Genomic DNA, 20,131 nt, shown 5'->3' on the forward strand with positions numbered 1-20,131 from the left:
AATTATTTTTATTTTTAAAATCACCAAATAGTGAAATTGACTTTTACTTTTGGTGTTTAAGTCTATGGGTCTGAACAAGGTATAGATTCATGAAACCACCAACCATCAGGACACAGAAAAGTTCTAACATGCCCCCAAATTCCCTCCCTCTCTCCCTTTATAGACCCATATATAACTATATATAGAGGGAGACAGTCATAGGTATGGTTATAACCTTGGCAACCACTGATTTGTTCTGCATTGCAGTATTTTTGTATTTTTCAGATTATCGTATAAATGGAACCATACAGTATATAACCTTCTGAGATTGGCTTTTTTACTCAGTATAAAGCTTTTGAGATTCATCCATTTTGTTGCATGTAAAAGTACTTCATTCTGTTTGATTGATGTGGAGTATTTCACGGCACGGATGTACCACGATTTGTTTGACTATTCACTTGTTGAAGGACATTTAGGTTGTTTCCAGTTCTTGGCCTTTACAAATAAAGCTGCTGTGAACATTAATGTACAGATTTTATGTGAATATTAATTTTTCATTTGCCTAAGGTAAATACTCAGGAATGGAAATTGTTTATTTACCTTTATAAGAAATTGCCTATAATTGTGACACCAGTTCCAGTGTGTATGGGTTTTTCCCTACCACCAAGCAACTCTGTGACACAAGCTGGGTATCCTACAATTTAACTTTATTCTGAAACTATCTACCTGGAGATGGTGTAGATTCCCATAGGTTAAGGGCTCAGTTCTACAAGACTCCCCTGCACCCACACTTGAAAGTCCAGGTCATCACCTGTGCTTCTGACCAACCTCTACAGATCAGGGGCTCCAACAACTCCCTTCTTGGGTTCCATTAATTTGCTAGAGCAGCTCACAGATCTCAGAGAAACATGTTACTTACTAGATCACCAGTTTATTCCAAAATGATATAACTAAGAAAGAGCCAATTGGAAGAGATGTGAGGGCAAGTTATGGGGAAAAGATGCAGAGCTCCCATGCCCTCTCCAGGTACGCCACTCTCCCCAAATCTCCTGGTGTTCACCAACCTGGAATCTCTTTGAACCCTGTCCTTTTGGCTTTTTAGGGAAGCTTCATTACATAGGCACGACTGATTAAATCATTAGTTATTGACGACCAAGCTCCATATTCAGCCCCTCTCTCCCCTCCTGGGGGAGCGGTGGGGGGGGACTAGGGAGGTGGGACTGGAAATTCAGCCCTCGAATCACTTGGTTGACTCTACTGGCAATCAGCCCCCATCCTTAGGTGTGTGATCCAAAAATCACCTAACATAACAAAACATTATCTGTATTGCTCTCATCACATAAAATCTCAAGGGTTTTAGAAGCTCTACCGGGAAGGAGATGAAAACCAAACATATATTTTATTTAAGTCACAATGTCACAGCACCAAAGTGTTTTCCAGAGTGGCTATACCATTGTAAATCCCCAGCAACAATGTGTGAGACTTCCTGTTGGTCTGCATTCTTGACAGCATACTTAGTTTTTGAATTATTACATTAGCTATTCTAATACCAGTATTTCATCGTGGTTTTAAAATGCATTTCTCTAATGGCCAGTGATACTGGACATCTTTTCATATTTGCCACTTGTATATCTTCTTTGGTGAATTATCTATTCAAATCCTTCGCTCATCTAAAAAACTGTATTTTTTCTCATTGTTGAGCTTTGAGAGCATGCTTTATAAAATAAGGTGTTTTATATAGAATATATATAAGACATATAAAAATATCTTGGTTATTGTGAATATTTTTAATATATATCATATCAGTCCTTTGCCAGATATGTCATTTGCAAATATTTCCTCCCAGTCTGTAGCTTGTCTCTTCATTCTCTCAACAGTGTTTTTTTAGGGATCCCTGGGTGGTGCGGCGGTTTAGCGCCTGCCTTTGGCCCAGGGCACGATCCTGGAGACCCGGGATCGAGTCCCACATTGGGCTCCTGGTGCATGGAGCCTGCTTCTCCCTCTGCCTGTGTCTCTGCCTCTCTCTCTCTGTGACTATCATAAATACATAAAAATAAAAAACATTAAAAAAACAAATCCATACAATTTCAGAATTCATACAAATTTGTACGAATTGTATGAATACAATTCATACAAATTTCAGAATCAGTTGTCTGGGACCACAAAAAAATTTTGCTGAAAAAAATCTACACACTGGGGAGAACTAAGATCTTTACTACGTTGAATCTTATAGTACACAAACACACAAACACAGTATGTTTGTTGGATTTCTTTCAATTCGTCATAGTTTCACCATACAATGTACAGGTTTTGTTAGATTTATACCTAAGCTTTCAATTTTTAGAGCTATTTTTAAAAAAGATTTTGTTTATTCGTGAGAGACACAGAGAGGGAGGCAGAGACACAGGCAGAAGGAAGAAGCAGGCCCCATGCAGGGAGCCCGACACGGGACTCGATCCCGGGACTCCAGGATCACGCCCTGGGCCAAGGGCAGGCGCTAAACCACTGAGCCATCCAGGGATCCCAATTTTTGGAGCAATTATAAACATTCTTTCTTACATTTTGGTTTCTAGTTATTCAATAATCGTATACAGAATACAAAAAATATTTTAAGATTTTTGTTTAGATTCCAGTTAACATACAGTGTGATATTAGTTTCAGGTGTACAATTTAGTGATGCAACAGTTCCATACAACACGTGGTGTTCATCATAGCAGGTGCACCCCATAATCCCCAGCACCTGTGTAACTCATCCTCATCCACCTCCCCTTCTGATGACCGTCAGTTTGTTTTCTGTAGTTAAGCCTGCTTCTCGATTTGCCTCTTTCTTCTTCCATTTGCTTGCTTGTTTTCTTGAATTTCACTTGAGTGAAATCATATGGTATTTGTCTTTCTCTGACTTATTTTTCTTAGCATTATATTCTGTAGCTCCATCCACATCATTGCACATGGCAAGATTTCATTATTTTTATGGAGGAGTAATATACCATTACGTAATATATAATAATATACTAACATTCATACACATCACATCATTTTTATTTTTATTTTTTAATCTTTTTAAAAAAGATTTTATCTATTTATTCATCAGACACACAAAGAGAGAGGCAGAGACATAGGTAGAGGGAGAGCAGGCTCCATGCAAGGAGCCCAGTGCAGGACTTGGTCCCCAGACTCCAGAATCATGCCCTGAGCTGAAGGCATATGCTCAACTGCTGAGCCACCCAGGCACCCCACAACTTTTTTTAAAAGATTTTATTTATTTATTCACGAGAGAGAGAGAGAGAGAGAGAGAGAGAGAGAGAGAGAGAGAGAGGCAGAGAGAGCACAGGCAGAGGGAGAAGCAGGCTCCTTCTGCTCCCTCTGCAGGGAGCCCGACGTGGGACTGGATCCCAGGACCCCAGGATCACGACCTGAGCCAAAGGCAGACACTCAACCACTGAGCCACCCAGATGTCTCGTTACATCACATCTTTTTATCCACTTACCAGTCAAAGGACACTTGGGCTGTTTCCCTAGTTTGGCTATAGTAGATGCTGCTGCTATAAACACTGGGGTGCATGTATCTCTCCAAGATAGTATTTTTGTATTCTTTGGATAAATACCTAGTAGTACAATTGCTGGATCATAGAGTAGCTCTATTTTTATTTTTTGAGGAACTTACATACTGTTTTCCAGAGTGACTGCAACAGTTTGCATAACCACCAACAGTATAAGAGGGTTCCCCTTTCTCTGAAACCTTGCCAACACCTGTTGTTTCTTGTGTTGTTGATTTTAGCCATTCTGACAGCTGTGAGGGGATATCTCTTTGTGGATTTGCCTTTTCCTGATGATGAGCAATGTTGAGTACCTTTTCACATACTTGTTAACCATTTCTATATCTTTTTTTCCCCAAAAAATATCTATTCACATCCTTTGCCATTTGGGGAATAAGGAAGGGAAGTAAAAAGTGAAATTCTTCACCAGTTTGGTGGTACTTGAAATTCTGATGCCTTTTCCTGACTTGTTTGTTCTATTTGATTTTTAGGATTCTCAAATGGCTGTGCTGTGCATTTTGTCAAGGTTCTAGAGTTAAGCTCAATGGGAAATAAAAGGTGCGTATGTTTCTTCCATCTTAACCAGAACTAGAACCTCTGTTGACAATTAAGGTTTCACTTTTTTAAAAAATTAATTTTTAAATGTGGATGTCCAATTTTCCCAGCACCATTTATTGAAGAGACTGACTTTCTTCCAGTGGATAGTCTTTCCTCCTTTATCGAATATTAGTTGACCATAAAGTTCAGGGTCCACTTCTGGATTCTCTATTCTGTTCCATTGATCTATGTGTCTGCTTTTGTGCCAGGACCACACTGTCTTGATGACCACAGCTTTGTAGTACAACCTGAAACCTGGCATTGTGATGCCCCCAGCTATGGTTTTCTTTTTTAAAATTCCCCTGGCTATTCGGGGTCTTTTCTGATTCCACACAAATCTTAAAATAATTTGTTCCAACTCTCTGAAGAAAGTCCATGGTATTTTGATAGGGATTGCATTAAACGTGTAAATTGCCCTGGGTAACATGGACATTTTCACAATATTAATTCAGCCAATCCATGAGCATAGAATATTTTTCCATCTCTTTGTGTCTTCCTCAATTTCTTTCAGAAGTGTTCTATAGTTTTTAGGGTATAGATCCTTTACCTCTTTGGTTAGGTTTATTCCTAGGTATCTTATGCTTTTGGGTGCAATTGTCAATGGGATTGACTCCTTAATTTCTCTTTCTTCAGTCTCATTGTTAGTGTATAGAAATGCCACTGACTTCTGGGCATTGATTTTGTATCCTGCCTCACTGCCAGATTGCTGCATGAATTCTAGAATGAAACTGGACCACTCTCTTTCACCAGACACAAAGATAAACTCAAAATGGATGAGAGATCTAAATGTGAGACAAGATTCCATCAAAATCCTAGAGAAGAACACAGGCAACACCCTTTTTGAACTTGGCCACAGTAACTTCTGGCAAGATACATCCACGAAGGCAAAAGAAACAAAAGCAAAAATGAACTATTGGGACTTCATGAAGATAAGAAGCTTCTGCCCAGCAAAGGATACAGTCAACAAAACTCAAAGACAACCTCCAGAATGGGAGAAGATATTTGCAAATGACATATCAGATAAAGGGCTAGTTTCCAAAATCTATAAAGAACTTACTAAACTCAACACCAAAGAAACCAACAATCCAATCATGAAATGGGCAAAAGACATGAACAGAAATCTCACAGAGGAAGACATAGACATGGCCAACAAGCACATGAGAAAATGCTCTGCATCACTTGCCATCAGGGAAATACAAATCAAAACCACCATGAGATCCCACCTCACACCAGTGAGAATGGGGAAAATTAACAAGGCAGGAAACCACAAATGCTGGAGAGGATGCGGAGAAAAGGGAACCCTCTTACCCTGTTGGTGGGAATGTGACCTGGTGCAGCCACTCTGGAAAACCGTGTGGAGGTTCCTCAAAGAGTTAAAAACAGACCTGCCCTACGACCCAGCAATTGCACTGTTGGGGATTTACCCCAAAGATGCAGATGCAATGAAATGCCAGGACACCTGCACCCCGATGTTTCTAGCAGCAATGTCCACAATAGCCAAACTGTGGAAGGAGCCTCGGTGTCCATCGAAAGATGATGGATAAAGAAGATGTGGTCTCTGTATACAATGGAATATTCCTCAGCCATTAGAAACGACAAATACCCACCATTTGCTTCAACGTGGATGGAACTGGAGGGTATTATGCTGAGTGCAGTAAGTCAATTGGAGAAGGACAAACATGGTATGTTCTCATTCATTTGGGGAATATAAATAATAGTGAAAGGGAATATAGGGGAAGGGAGAAGAAATGTGTGGGAAATATCAGGAAGGGAGACAGAACATAAAGACTCCTAACTCTGGGAAATGAACTAGGGGTGCTGGAAGGGGAGGAGGGCGGGGGGTGGTGGGGGGAATGGGTGCCGGGCACTGAGGGGGACACTTGACGGGATGAGCACTGGGTGTTATTCTGTATGTTGGTAAATTGAACACCAATAAAAATTAATTTATTTAAAAATAAAAATAAAAAATTAATTTTTAAATCATTTAAAAATTTTTTATGGATATTTGACTTTTAAGTAATCTGTACAACTAACTTGGGGCTCAAACTTACAACCTCGAGATCAAGAGTTGCATGCTCCGGGGACACCTGCTTCTCCCTCCACCTGCGTCTCTGCTTCTCTCTCTCAGTCTGTGTTTCTCATGAATAAATAAAATCTTAAAAAAAAAAAAAAGAGTTGCATGCTCCAGTGATTGAGTCAGCCAGGTGTTCCTCTGTTTATATTTTATATGTAAAGTTTTATTATTGATTGATGATTTTTAAGTAGGCTCCACACCCAGCACAGAACCCAACATGGGGCTTGAACTCATGACCCTGAGATCAAGACCCAAGCTAAGATCAAGAATCGGACACTTAACTGAGCCACCCAGGTGCCCCGATGATTTTATTGTTTTATTAAACTTTACATATCATAAATAACACACTGTGGTTGTATCAGTTTGTCATAAATTCTGACTATGAAACTGAACTTAGTACAAATGAGGTCATACTTCCAAATGAAACTAGTACAAACTCTTCTGGTCTTCTTCTACTCCCTTCCCTCTTGTTTTTTTTTTTTTTTTTAATCATCATCATCATCATCATCTGAAAATGGTGGTTCAGTTCATAGATTCTTTGCCTATTCTCCCATCAAAAGGTGGAATCCAATTCCCCTTGTCCTTTATGGGCTAGCCATAGTGACTTATTCTAGCAAACACATAATCTGATAGACTGTTACTCAAAATAAACAAAGAACTCTGAAAACTCAACAATAAGAAAATATGATTTAAAAATGTGAAAAAGACCTGAACAGACACCTCAACAAAGAAGATATACAGAGGACGAATAAGCATATAAAAATATGATTCACAGGGTGCCTGGATGGCTCAGTTGGTGAAGCATCTGCCTTTGGCTCAGGTCATGACCTGAGGGTCTTGAGATCGAGCCCCGTGTCAGGCTCTCTGCTCAGCGGCGAGTCTGTTTCTCCATTTCCCTCTGTCACCCCCCTGCTTGTACTTATTCTCTCTCTCTCAAATAAATAAATAAAATATCTGAAATGAAAACATGCTACACATCATATGTTATCATGGAAATGCAAATTAAGGCAATTTGATACCACTACATACCTACAAGAATGGCTAAATTCCAAAACACTGGCAACACCAAAAGTTGGTGAGGATGAGGAACAACAGGAGCTCTCCTTCATTGCAGCTGGGAACACAAAATGATACGGCCACCTTGGAAAACCAGTTGGCAGTTTCTTACAAAAGAAAGCATACTTGGGGCGCCTGGATGGCTCAGTCCATTAGGCGTCTGCCTTCGGTTCAGGTCATGATCCCGAGGTCCTGGGAATCAAGGCCTGCATCAGATTCCCTGCTCAGTGGAGAGTATGCTTCTCCCTTCCTCTCTCACTCTGCCTCTCCCCTTGCTCATGTTCTTTCTCTCAAATAAATAAATATATCTTTGGAAAAAAAGAAAGCAAGCAAGCAAGCAAGCAAGCATACTCTTACCATACAATCCAGCAATTTGCTCCTTGGCATTTACCCAAAGGGGTTGAAAAGGACGTATGCATACAAACCTGCACGTATATGTTTATAGCAGCTTTATTTATAACTGTTAAAACTTGGAAGTAACCAAAATGTCCTTCTTTGGGGAGGGGATAAACTGTGGTCCATCTAGACAATAGAGTATCATTCAGTGCTAGAAAGAAAAATGCTATCAAGCCACGAAAAGACATGGATGTACTTCAATGCATGTTACTAAGTGGAAGAAGCCAATATGAAAAGGCTACATACTATAATCTCAACTATTTGACATTCTGGAAAAGGCAAAACCATGGAGACAATTAAATAAACCAGTGGTTGCTAGAAGAGGAAAGGGTGAATAGGTGGGACACAGGATTTTTAGAATAGTGAAAACTATTCTGTATGATACTGTAATGGTGGGTACATGTCATTCTACGTTGTCCAAACCCGTAGACTGCAGACCAACACACGTGAACCCTCATGTAAAGCATGGGCTGCGGCTGATAATGCTATGTCGTTGTGGGTTCACCAGTTGTGACGAGCATATGACTCTGGTGCAGGATGCTGATCGTGAAGGAGGCTGTGTGTGGGTGGCAGGCAGGTAGCATTTGGGGATTCTGTGTACTTTCTGCTCAATTTCGCTGTAAACCGAAAACTGCTCTAAAAAACAAAGTCCACTTATTTTATTTTATTTTAAAGATTTTATTTATTTGAAAGGGACACAGAAAGCATGGGCAGGGAGAGGGGCAGAGGGAGAGTGAGAAGCAGGCTCCCCACTGAGCAGAGAGTCCAATGCAGGGGCTCGATGCCAGGACCCCAAGATCATGACCTGAGCTGAAGGCAGATGCCTAAACAACTGAGCCATCAAGGCACCCCAACATAGTCCATTTAAAAGGAAAAAAAAAAAACAAAAAATAAAAAATAAATAAAAAATAAATAAATAAAAAGAAAACCTGTAGCTCATGCTGAAAATACCTTGTGGAAAGCTCCAGCTATTTGAGTTTTCCAAGCCTAGGTGCCAGACTTGTGAATAAAGTTTCATTCAGGCTGACCTTGGCTCCAGCCACAATTTGACTACAACCTCATTAGAAATCCTCTAACAGGGCAGCCGGGGTGGCTCAGCGGTTTAGCGCCACCTTCAGCCCAGGACGTGATCCTGGAGACCAGAGATCGAGTCCCACATCCAGCTCCCTGCATGGAGCCTGCTTCTCCCTCTGCCTGGGTCTCTGCCTCTCTCTCTCTCTCTGTGTCTTTCATGAATAAATAAATAAATCTTAAAAAAAAAGAAATCCTCTAACAGTGGGCTGCAAGAGGATCACAGACCCAACTGTCATTCTGAGGGGTAAAGTAGCTCATGTAAGGTCTCTGGTCTGGCCAGGGATCTGCTGCCTCTTCCTGCCCTTCTCTTCCTCTCCCGATGGCAAGGCTTCAGGGCAGGCAACAGAAAGCCTTGGGGAGAGTTTAAAGGTCTAGAGAATTTTTGGGCACCTGAGTGGCTCAGCTGGTTAAGTGTGTGCCTCTTGATTTCAGCTCAGGTGATCTCTGGGTCGTGGGATTGAGTCCTGCATTGGGCTCTGCACTTGGAATCTGCTTGAGATTCTCTGTCCTGGTCCCTATGCCCCTCCGCCCCGTGCATGTGCATGCTTGCTCTCTCAAACAAACAAACAAAGGGCAAGAGGATTTAAAAAAAGAGAAATCCTGAGATAGACCACCAAGTAAACATACCCCCAAATTCCATGAGACACGCACAAAAACCATGAGAAATTATAAATGACGATTGTCATTTTTAGCCACTCAATTGCGGGGATAATGCAGTAATAGTTAAAGGAAACCAAAAAAAGTCCCATGAAGTTTATTTTACTATTAAAAACTTAGTATTAGGGGCATGTGGGTGGCTCAGTGAGTTGGGTGTCTGCTGTCAGCTCAGGGAGTGATCCCGGGGTCCTGGGATCGAGTCCCATGTCAGGCCCCCTGCTCAGCTGGGAGCCTGCTTCTCCCTCTGCCTCTGCCCCCCCTGCTTGTGCTCTCTTTCTCTGTCAAATGAATGAATAAAAGCTTTTTAAAAAAACCCACTTAGAATTAAAGAAAATTCTGCAATGTTTACTTCCCTAATTTAGTGGTTGCTATTAAGCTATCAATTAAAAAGAGGTTTAATTTAACTTAAGATGATTTTTAGAATAACAAGTTATAAATGCTTGCTTTTCTTCTATTTTTTTTTAGAGTAGGCTCCACACTCAGTGTAGAGTCCAATGCAGAGCCCCACATGGGGCTTTAATTCATGGCCCTAAGATCAAGATCTGAGCTAAAATCAGCAGTTGGATGCTTAAGCGACTGAACCACCCTGGTGCCCTGCTTTGCTCCAATTTTTATAGCTTTTGGGATACAGAGACACAATCGAATGTGTTTATCTCCAGGAAGCCTTCAGAGAACCTGACACAAAATTTGCAAAAGGCACTACTGAGATAGCCCACAGAATGTAATATTTTCTTTCCATAGGTATGTTGCTACGGAAAAGAAACCTCCTTTAGATGAAAGAACACAAATGCTTTTATGAATTGACCCAGATGTTTATACTCCCTTATTTCATTTGAGTCCTATCCTTTCTCACACTTACCTTCTTTGCAAACCAGCAGGGCTCCAATGAGGCCTGAATTCAGGTCTTTCACCAGGTCCACGTGTGAAAAATATGAGTAGGTGAGACATGGTGGATCAGAAGCCATTGGGCCATTCTCTTTCAGGACCTGCCAGACATAGGTATGGCTTTCACCAGGAATGACATTATCATCTTCCTTCTCCTTTTGGCTGGTCTGATCCTCATACTCAGCACCTAAAGCAAGAAGGGATAAAATTGTCCTTTCCATACCCACTGTTGACTCAAGGAAACATAGCAAGTTTATTGTTATCAGGAGATTGTACACAAGAAATAGACTTTCTGCAATTTAATTTGCAAGACTATAAGCAGCCTCAAATATTCCAGAGAAGTTTTAGGCCACTAATGCAAACATGAAGGGTTGAGTGGTCTCACTGTGACCTCCAGATTCTAACCAATAATTTTGCTTCCATCATTGTATCTTTTTACCTAGTTCACATCAATTCAACTCAAGAGACATACATCGGTCATGTACTTTGTCCCAGACTCTTTAATGAGCACTGGTGAAGTTCAGGGAAAGATGAGATACAGAGATTTTTTTAAAAAATTGTAGAGCAGAGTGGGGAGGGGAGAGGCAGAGGAAACAGGAGAAAGAGAATCTTAAACAGACTCCACATCCCACATGGGGCCCAATGCGGGGTTTAATCTCAGGACCCCGAGATCATGACCTGAGCCAAAATCAAGAATCAGATGTTCAACCAACTGCACCACCCAGGTGCCCCCTTTTATTTTTTTTTTAACATTTTATTTTTATTAATTTTTTGGTATATTTTTTATTGGAGTTCAATATGCCAACATATAGCATAACACCCAGTGCTCATCCCGCCAAGTGCCTCCCTCAGTGCCCGCCACCCAGTCACCGCATCCACCCGCCCACCTCCCCTTCCACTACCCCTTGATCGTTTCCCAGAGTTAGGAGTCTCTCATGTTCTGTCTCCCTCATTGATATTTCCCACTCATTTTCTCTTCTTTCCCCTTTAATCCCTTTCACTATTTTTTATGTTCTCCAAATGAATGAATCACTTGCCACGAGGGAAATACAAATCAAAACCACCATGAGATCCCACCTCACCCCAGTGAGAATGGGGAACATTAACAAGGCAGGAAACCACAAATGTTGGAGAGGATGGGGAGGAAGGGGAACCCTCTGCCCTGTTGGTGGGAATGTGACCTGGTGCAGCCACTCTGGAAAACTGTGTGGAGGTTCCTCAAAGAGTTAAAAATAGACCTGCCCTACGACCCAGCAATTGCCCTGCTGGGGATTTACCCCAAAGATGCAGATGCAGTGAAACGCCGGGACACCTGCACCCCGATGTTTCTAGCAGCAATGTCCACAATAGCCAAACTGTGGAAGGAGCCTTGGTGTCCATCGAAAGATGATGGATAAAGAAGATGTGGTCTATGTATACGATGGAATATTCCTCAGCCATTAGAAACGACAAATACCCACCATTTGCTTCGACGTGGAGGGACCTGGAGGGTCTTATGCTGAGTGAAGTAAGTCAATCGGAGAAGGACAAACATTATATGTTCTCATTCATTTGGGGAATATACATAATAGTGAAAGGGAATAGAAGGGAAGGGAGAAGAAATGTGTGGGAAATATCAGGAAGGGAGACAGAACAGGAGAGACTCCTGACTCTGGGAAACGAACTAGGGGTGGTGGAAGGGGAGGAGGGCGGGGGGTGGGGGTGACTGGGTGACGGGCACTGAGGGGGCACTGGACGGGATGAGCACTGGGTGTTATTCTGTATGTTGGTAAATTGAACACCAATAAAAAATAAATTTATTACAATAAAAAAATGAATGAGACCATATGTTTGTCCTTCTCTGATTGACTTGCTTCACTCAGCATAATACCCTGCAGGTCCCTCCACGCCGAAGCAGATGGTGGGTGTCCGTCCTGTCTGACGGCTGAGGAATATCCCACTGTACACATAGACCACAGCTTCTCTATCCATCATCTGTCGATGGACACCGAGGCTCCTTCCACAGTGTGGCTATTGTGGACATTGCTGCTAGAAACATTGGGGCGCAGGTGCCCCCTTTTAAAAATGTTTTTAATTTAGTTCTTCTCTGGAGGAGCAGATGACACCAGGGGCAGATATTTTCTGGCTGTCCCATCCTTAGTGATGTTCAAACTAACCCCTGGATTAGTCTGATACCTCAATTATAAATTGAGCACAGTATATGTTCATTGTTAATGAGGTGTCTTTGCTTCTAGATCATTTCAGTGGACAGAAGTAGAGAGTATCTTCTACTGAAACACTTTTCTAGCATCTTCACCATAACTTCCTGGATTTAAAATGGTCTCTGGAGCTCTAGAGCAGCCCAAGGCATTCAGAGGGCTCTTCATTTATGCCTTATTTTATCCCACAACATCTATACATCTGAGAGAAGGACTTTTCCAGCAGAGCAGTACAAGGGACCCCTGCACTGCCCCTACTCTGCCTGTGATTTTACTACACACTTTCAGCAGCCAAAGGCCACCTGCAAAGTACAGGTGGGTAGTCCCTGGTCTAAGGTCAGCCTCTCTGGGGTCTAGGGATACCCTGTTCAGTGTGCACTAGGTACTACTGGCTTCATCCAGAGACAACGTCAGACCAGCACCTGTGCTTGGCAGAGAGTGTCAGAAGTTTTTAAAAACCTGAGTTTGGCACCTGGGGATGGTGTGTGCTTCGGGTGCCTATGTGATCGTGGGTTGATATCTATAATTCTAGATAGTAGATAGATTTGGATAGGGAGGAAGGGAATCAGAGGGGTTACATAGGGGATTCAACTGTATGTATAATGTTTAATTTCCTAAAGTGAAGATGGTACAGTGTTAAGATTTGGCAAAGTGAGGGGCATGTGGATGGCACAGTTGTTAAGCATCCGACTCTTGGTTTTGGCTCAGGTCGTGATTTCAGGATCATGGGATTAAGCCTTGTGTCAGGCTCTGTGCATTGTCTAATAAATAAATACATCTTTAAAGAAAAAACATAAGATTTGGCAAAGTGAGGTGATGGTCACATGTTTGTCTGCCATATTATTTTTTGTACTTTTCTTTGTTTGAAGCATCTCATTAAGAAATGAATATTCTAGCAGCAATGTCCACAATAGCCAAAGTGTGGAAGGAGCCTCGGTGTCCATGGACAGATGATGGATAAAGAAGCTGTGGTCTGTGTGTACAATGGAATATTCCTCAGCCATTAGAAACGACAAATACCCACCATTTGCTTCGATGTGGATGGAACTGGAGGGTATGATGCTGAGTGAAGTAAGTCAATCGGAGAAGGACAAACATTATATGGTCTCATTCATTTGGGGAATATAAAAATTAGTGAAAGGGAATTAAAGGGAAAGGAGTGAAAAATCAGTGAGGGTGACAAAACATGAGAGACACCTAACTCTGGGAAACAAACAAAGGGTAGTGGAATGGGAGGTGGGTGGGGGGTTGGAGTGACTGGGTGACGGGCACTGAGGCGGTACTTAGTGGGATGAGCACTGGGTGTTATGCTATATGTTGGCAAATTGAACTCCAAAAAAAAAAAAAAGAAGAAATGAATATTCTTTTTCCTAATAGTAGGGTTGGGAAAGAGGTGTGGGTGGTTTGAGGAGAGGCCAAGAATGTGTAAAGCAGGATAGCTGTCTCGGGGAGAGGAAGAACCACCGCAGTAGGATGGCCAGGTAGTACGGAGGTGAGGTATCATGAACTCAGTGATACAATGTCATGCGGTTGTATAGTTTTGTTTCAACTATGGCCATTCGCTTGGCTGCTAGGAAAACAGGTGGGAAACCCCTCTAACCAGGGCAGTGGCTTAGTCAAGCCAACAGAATGGAGATCAAGGAGGCCAGGAACTAGTGAGTGCACAGAAGGGCAGCATGTCTGCTGCCCATGTCTGGGCATCTAAGCTGGGCAAGGAGGGAAAGAGTATGGGTGGATGGAAGATTCCAATGAGAATGAAGAGTTATTGGAGTGGGTGGTGAGAAAATGTGATTCTGGGGGCTGCTAATAACATTCTGTTCTTCAATGAAGACAAAAATGATTTGTGAAGACCAGGTAAGGTACGTGATGCCTGGAAGAAAGCACTGTGCAAAGCCCTTAGAGTTTACTACGTACTAAGGTGTATTACTTTTGGAAGATCTCTGCCTGCATCAGTCTTATCTGACCTTTCACATGTTCTTTCTATTACAAGAAGAGCAGAACTGCCGTGACATTTGAGAGCTCAGGGAGTCTATCTGTCTGATTTCCACGTGCCACTTGCATGGAAGCTTTCCTAGGGAGTATACTGAATCAACAAAAAGCCACTTCTGAAAGGAAGTCATTTTGTAATTACCCCTTGAGTCAGTCAAAGTTTTGCCAAGTGCTTTTGGGCTTGAGATACACAAGGAAAAGAGAAGTAAATCACAGAGCTTCCTGTTGAGAAGTCTGCAAACACAAGCACCCCAAATGTAGTGTGTGAAACAACCAGCACTGTATTAGCCTGATTCTGTGGGTCAGGAACTCAGACAGAGCACGGGCAAGAGGGCTTCTCTGCTTCAAGATATCTAGGGCATCAGCTGTCATGACACAAACAGCTGAGGGCTGGAATCGTCTGGAAGGTTTCTCACTCACATATCTTGTAGCTGGATAGGGATGATATGGATGCTGGATTCTGGGCACTTCTACTTGGGGACCTCGGGGAGTCAGGCTTCCTACATGGCATTTCAGGTCTCCAAGAGTAGATGTTCCCACAAATGAAGAAGCAGCATGTTCTTTTATGAGTCACATGGCATCACTTCCATCATACACTATTGGTCAAAGCACTTACAAACCTCCACACGTTAAGATTTGGCAAAGTGAGGGGCCCCTGGGTGATGCAGTCAATTAAGCATCCAAACTCTTGGTTTGGGCTCAGGATCATAGGATCGAGCCCCATATCTGGCAACACACTCAGCAGGGAGTCTGCTTGAGGTTCTCTCTCTCCTCCTCCCTCTGCCCCTCCCACCCTCTAAAATAAATCTTAAAAAATAGATTTTGCACATAAATAAAAATCATACAGTATTGGTCTCTCTCTGTCTGACTTATTTCACTTAGCATGATACCCTCTAGGTAGGTCCATTCATGTTGGGAATGGGAAAATTTCATTCATTTTTTTTAAAGATTTTATTTATTTATTCATGAGAGACACAGAGAGAGAGAGGCAGAGGGAAAAGCAGGCTCCACACAGGGAGCCCGACATGAGACTCGATCCTGGGTTTCCAGGATCAGGCCCTGGGCCGAAGGCAGCGCTAAACCGCTGAGCCACCTGGGCTGCCCTCATTCTTTTTTTATGACTAAGTAACATTCCATTCTCTCTCTCTTTTTCTCTCTCTCTCTCTCTACACACACACACACACACACACACACACACGGTTTGCTTGTGTTGCTTCCATATCTGGACTATTGTAAATAATGCTGTAATGAACACAGGGGAGCATATATCTTTTCAAATTAGTGTTTTCATTTTCTTTGGATAAATACTGAGAAGTGGAATTGCCGGCTCATATAGTAGTTGTATTTTTAATTTTTGGAGTCACATCCATAATGTCTTCCACAGTGGCTATACCAATTTACATTCCCACCAACAGTACACGAGGGTTCCTTTTGCTCCACATCCTCACCAACACTTGTTATCGATTTTTTTGATACTAGCCATTCTCACCAGTATAAGGTGATAACTCATTGTGGTTTTGATTTGCCTTTCCCTGATGGTGAGTGATGTGGAGCATCTTTTCATGTGTCTGCTGGCCATCTGGATGTCTTCTTTGGAAAAATGGCTCCTCATGTCTTCTGCTCATTTTTTTATTGGGTGGTTTGTTTTCTTTGATATTGACTTGTGAGAATTCTTTATATATTTTGAATATTAACCCTTTATTGGATATATCATTTGCAAATATCTTCTCCCCTTCATTATGTTGCCTTTTTATTTTGGCAATGGTTTCCTTTGCTTATGTAAGCATATGCATATGCTTTTGTCGTACTTGCTGTCAAATTATTTTAAATGAGCAAATTTTGTGGTATATAAGTTATACCTCAATAAAACTGTTTAAAAATGCTATGGGGAGGGGCACCTGACTGGATCAGTTGGTAGAGCATGTAACTCATGAGTTCAAGCCCCACAGTGGGCATATAGATTACTTTAAAAATTGTTATAGGGGGATCCCTGGGTGGCGCAGCGGTTTGGCGCCTGCCTTTGGCCCAGGGCGCGATCCTGGAGACCCGGGATCGAATCCCACATCGGGCTCCCGGTGCATGGAGCCTGCTTCTCCCTCTGCCTGTGTCTCTGCCTCTCTCTCTCTCTCTCTGTGTGACTATCATAAATAAATAAAAAAAATTGTTATAGGGAAAACATATACAAAAATAAGTTTGAGATGGATCATAGACCTAAATACAAAAGGTAAAATAATAAAACTTCTGGAAGAAAAGATGGAAGAAAGTCTTCATGATTTTCGAATTGGCAAATATGTCAAACAGGTCACAAAGTTCAACATAAAAAGAAAAAAAGTGATAGTATTTTGTGTTTCATTAACTGCTGAACTTGTGTGCTTGATTGACTTTGATAATTTTTATTTACCAAAAAAATTAGTGAGAGGGTGAAAATTCAAGGCATAGACTGGAAGAAGATATGCGAATATTTACATCTGTCAAAGGATGCATATTAAGAATAAAGTACTTCTACTAAGTAGTAAGAAAAAGATAAACAACTCATTTTTTTCAACAGGAAAAGCACCTCAATGCCTCAACTGGTATTTTATAACAGGTATCAGAATGGTCGGCAAACCTAGGAAATGACACTCAACATCGTCACAGATTTAACTGACATCCTGGGGCTCCCAGGCTACTGTAAGGCCAGGAGCACGTGGATCACAACATATAAATATGTAGGCTTCTGACTAGACCACAGGTCACGTGGATTTCAGGCCGTTGCCTGCTGTGTTGTTCCTGGGCAGACCTGCTGTGGATGCACACAGGAGAGATTTGTCAGTTGCCCTAGACCTTTCCAGGCTTAAGATGCAAAAGAGTCATGTCTATGCTCAGCCCTCAGCTGCAGAATTGTGGGAACCCTGGCCTCTTTAAAATGCTCCTAGATTCATTCTGGAAGCTCGCGAGTGGATAACCCTCATGGGAATAGCCTGGCAGGCTCCAGGCAGAACTGGGGATGACTTTTCCCTTATATCACCTGCCCCTACCACTCATTTTCCCCTAACTCAGGTCTGCCCTGGTCTCATGAGTACGACTCAACTGTGGCATCCCCTTCACTCCCTTCCTGCATTGTGGAGGTTAGAGAGAACTTAGGTAAAGTGGTTGTTTATTTTCAGGAAGTCAGTTGGTGCTTCTGGCAGGTGGCTCCTATCACATGATGGCATGCATATTTAGAAACTGGGGGGAGGGGAAGGAGAGGAAGTATCTGGAAAGTCAGAATCTAAGGAAAGACGATGAAATCCATTTCACTTCGGGAACCCTGGGTGGCGCAGCGGTTTAGCGCCTGCCTTTGGCCCAGGGCGCGATCCTGGAGACCCGGGATCGAATCCCACGTCGGGCTCCCGGTGCATGGAGCCTGCTTCTCCCTCTATGTCTCTGCCTCTCTCTCTCTCTCTCTCTCTCTCTCTCTGTGTGTGACTATCATAAATAAAAAAAAAAAAAAAAGAAATCCATTTCACTTCTATACCATGAGCCTTGCTTCTCCCTAGGATGTTTTCTGGGCATTGGAAGGCAGATGGGGTGGAATGGTGAGGATCCGTAGCCTGGCTCCTCAAGGGAGAATAGGAACCAAATTCAACTTTAGGGCTTAGACTAAAATGACAATCTTCCTGATTTCTCGAAATGGGCCTAGCTTCGAATCCTGACTCTAGCATTCACTAGCTGTAAGACCTTGAATTCAATACTCCTTTATCCCTGAGATGACAGGACAATGGGAGGGCATTTGACTCACCTTCAGAAGCTTTCCAATAGGATACACCAACAGCGTGAAGGCTGACAGGATGAGAAGCCATGTTCTTAAGGACAATGACCACTGTGTCATAAACCTCAGCCCGGATGGTAGGACCCAGCAGGCCTGCAAGAATGAGATGCCCCCCAAAGGTCACTGCTTTTATGAAGGTGATGAGCAAAGTCACAGTGGAAAAACATGCCCCTGTGATTATTGATAAAGAGTAGTAATCGAATGAATAAACGCATAAACTGCTATCACCAGCTCAGCGTCATTCGTTGGACTGAGGATCGATTTCTAGCAATTCCTTCAATGCGTTCATTCATTCAACTAATAGTTGAGTTCCTTCTAGATTCTAGGAACTGTCCCAGGCACTGGAGATGCAGTACTGGACAAGATAGGTCATGGAAATCACATTCTGGAGGATGTCATTAAGCACATAGAGAAACGAGAAATATTCTGATTGTTGTAAATGCTATAAAAGATAGTGGCATGCTAAAAATGATGAAGCAGGAGACAATCCTTTTATTTTTTTAAATTTTTTATTTTTTTTTTGAGACAATCCTTTTAATATAGTGGTTAGGAAGTGCATCTTTGAGGAAGTGGCATTTGAGCAGACATCTGACTAAGAGAAAAGAAGCCAGTTTGCAAATATCTAGTAGACTGACATTCAAAGCAGATAAAACAAATGGAAAAGTCCCGAGATCGGAATAATCTTGATATAGTTGAGCAACATGTGAATGAGTAGGGGAGTAATAGAAAATAAGGTTATAAAGGCAGGCAGGGAATATAACATGTAGGACTTTGTAGGCCACAGGAGTTTGGATGAATTTAGAATTTGCAAGAAACAAGCAGACTTGGGACTTGTTTTGGATGAAGTGTCAACAAGACTTGCTGATGGATTGGATGTTAGAGATAGGAAAAGAATGAGAGCAGCCAAGGATGGCTCCTGTGGTTTGGCTTTGTGCAACTGGGTAGTAGTCAGGCCATGATGCAGAAAATTAAGAGGAAAATCAAGACTTCTGACTCATAGACATATTAAGTATAAGATGCCTACAAGTGATTTATTGAATGAAGTGGATTCAATTGGATGAAAACATGAAAGAGACTTAGTTTTCATAGTTTTTACCTGTGTTATGTGGAGTTTCCCCTCTTGCATTTTGATCAATCCCAGATTTTTTCCAGTAACCTTCACATATTAGCAGTTTCATATCAATCCAGTGATACTAGTCCGGCCTAATATCAAACATTTGATATCTCCCACAATTTCAGGGTCTCTCCCTCCTCCAGATTTCTCATCTTCCTCCTCTAATCCTCCTTCCCCACTCACTTTACCGCTTGACCCTCTGAGCTTGGAGCTAGTGAGAAAAGGACAGAGGTGGAAAAAGAGGCATGATGACAAAATCTATTTTGGAAAGAACAGCGAAATGTGGCTTTGCTAGCCCCTGGTTATGGGATACGCCAAAATTTGACCTCTTTCTTTCTTAGGGAACTTATATGAGTTCTTTGGAGACTCTCTCCTTCCCAGTCATGCCCTCTGCAGCTGTCACTTGTATATATCTTCTCAGTTTCGGCCTCTGGCGATATAATCACAGAGATTTTTGCTATTGGGGTCACCTAGTCCTGGCAGGAAGACCTCTCAGGCAGCGTCTTTTTGAGACAAATCTTGTCCTATGACCTTCCTCATCTCACAGCTAACAGTGGCAGTGAACTTCAGCTATAACCCACTGCCCTTATTATGCCATCAGGCGAAGTCCCCCCAAGACTCTAGCCTTGAAAGTTTTCCAGATAAAAAGCAGGAAATAGTCAGTCTTAGGAGCTCCACAGGTCTTATGTCAAGTCTTCTAACAGGTTCTCCTAAAGCCTCCATCACTACAGCTTGACATGAGGGTGAAGCCTTCTACCCACTGTGGGGTGGGGAACATACAAATTAC

General features: G+C 42.2%; 1 protein-coding gene across 16 annotated transcripts in view; it reads right to left on the minus strand.

Annotated features, from left to right (window-relative positions):
• F8 (coagulation factor VIII) overlaps window positions 1–20,131 on the minus strand; it is a 145,514-nt gene that overhangs the window by 98,205 nt on the left and 27,178 nt on the right. For all 16 annotated transcript variants that reach the window (XR_011998251.1, XR_011998250.1, XR_011998248.1 and 13 more), the window contains 2 exons: window positions 18,201–18,323; window positions 10,228–10,440 (listed from right to left, as the gene is read on the minus strand). Coding sequence is in view for 9 of the 16 variants with exons in the window: in XM_072744192.1 (XP_072600293.1) it covers window positions 10,228–10,440; window positions 18,201–18,323 (336 nt within the window). In the remaining 7 variants the exon portion in view is untranslated. The remainder of the gene's footprint in view (window positions 1–10,227; window positions 10,441–18,200; window positions 18,324–20,131) is intronic.

The sequence above is a fragment of the Vulpes vulpes genome, chromosome X (assembly GCF_048418805.1).
Source record: "Vulpes vulpes isolate BD-2025 chromosome X, VulVul3, whole genome shotgun sequence".
Lineage (NCBI taxonomy): Eukaryota > Metazoa > Chordata > Mammalia > Carnivora > Canidae > Vulpes > Vulpes vulpes.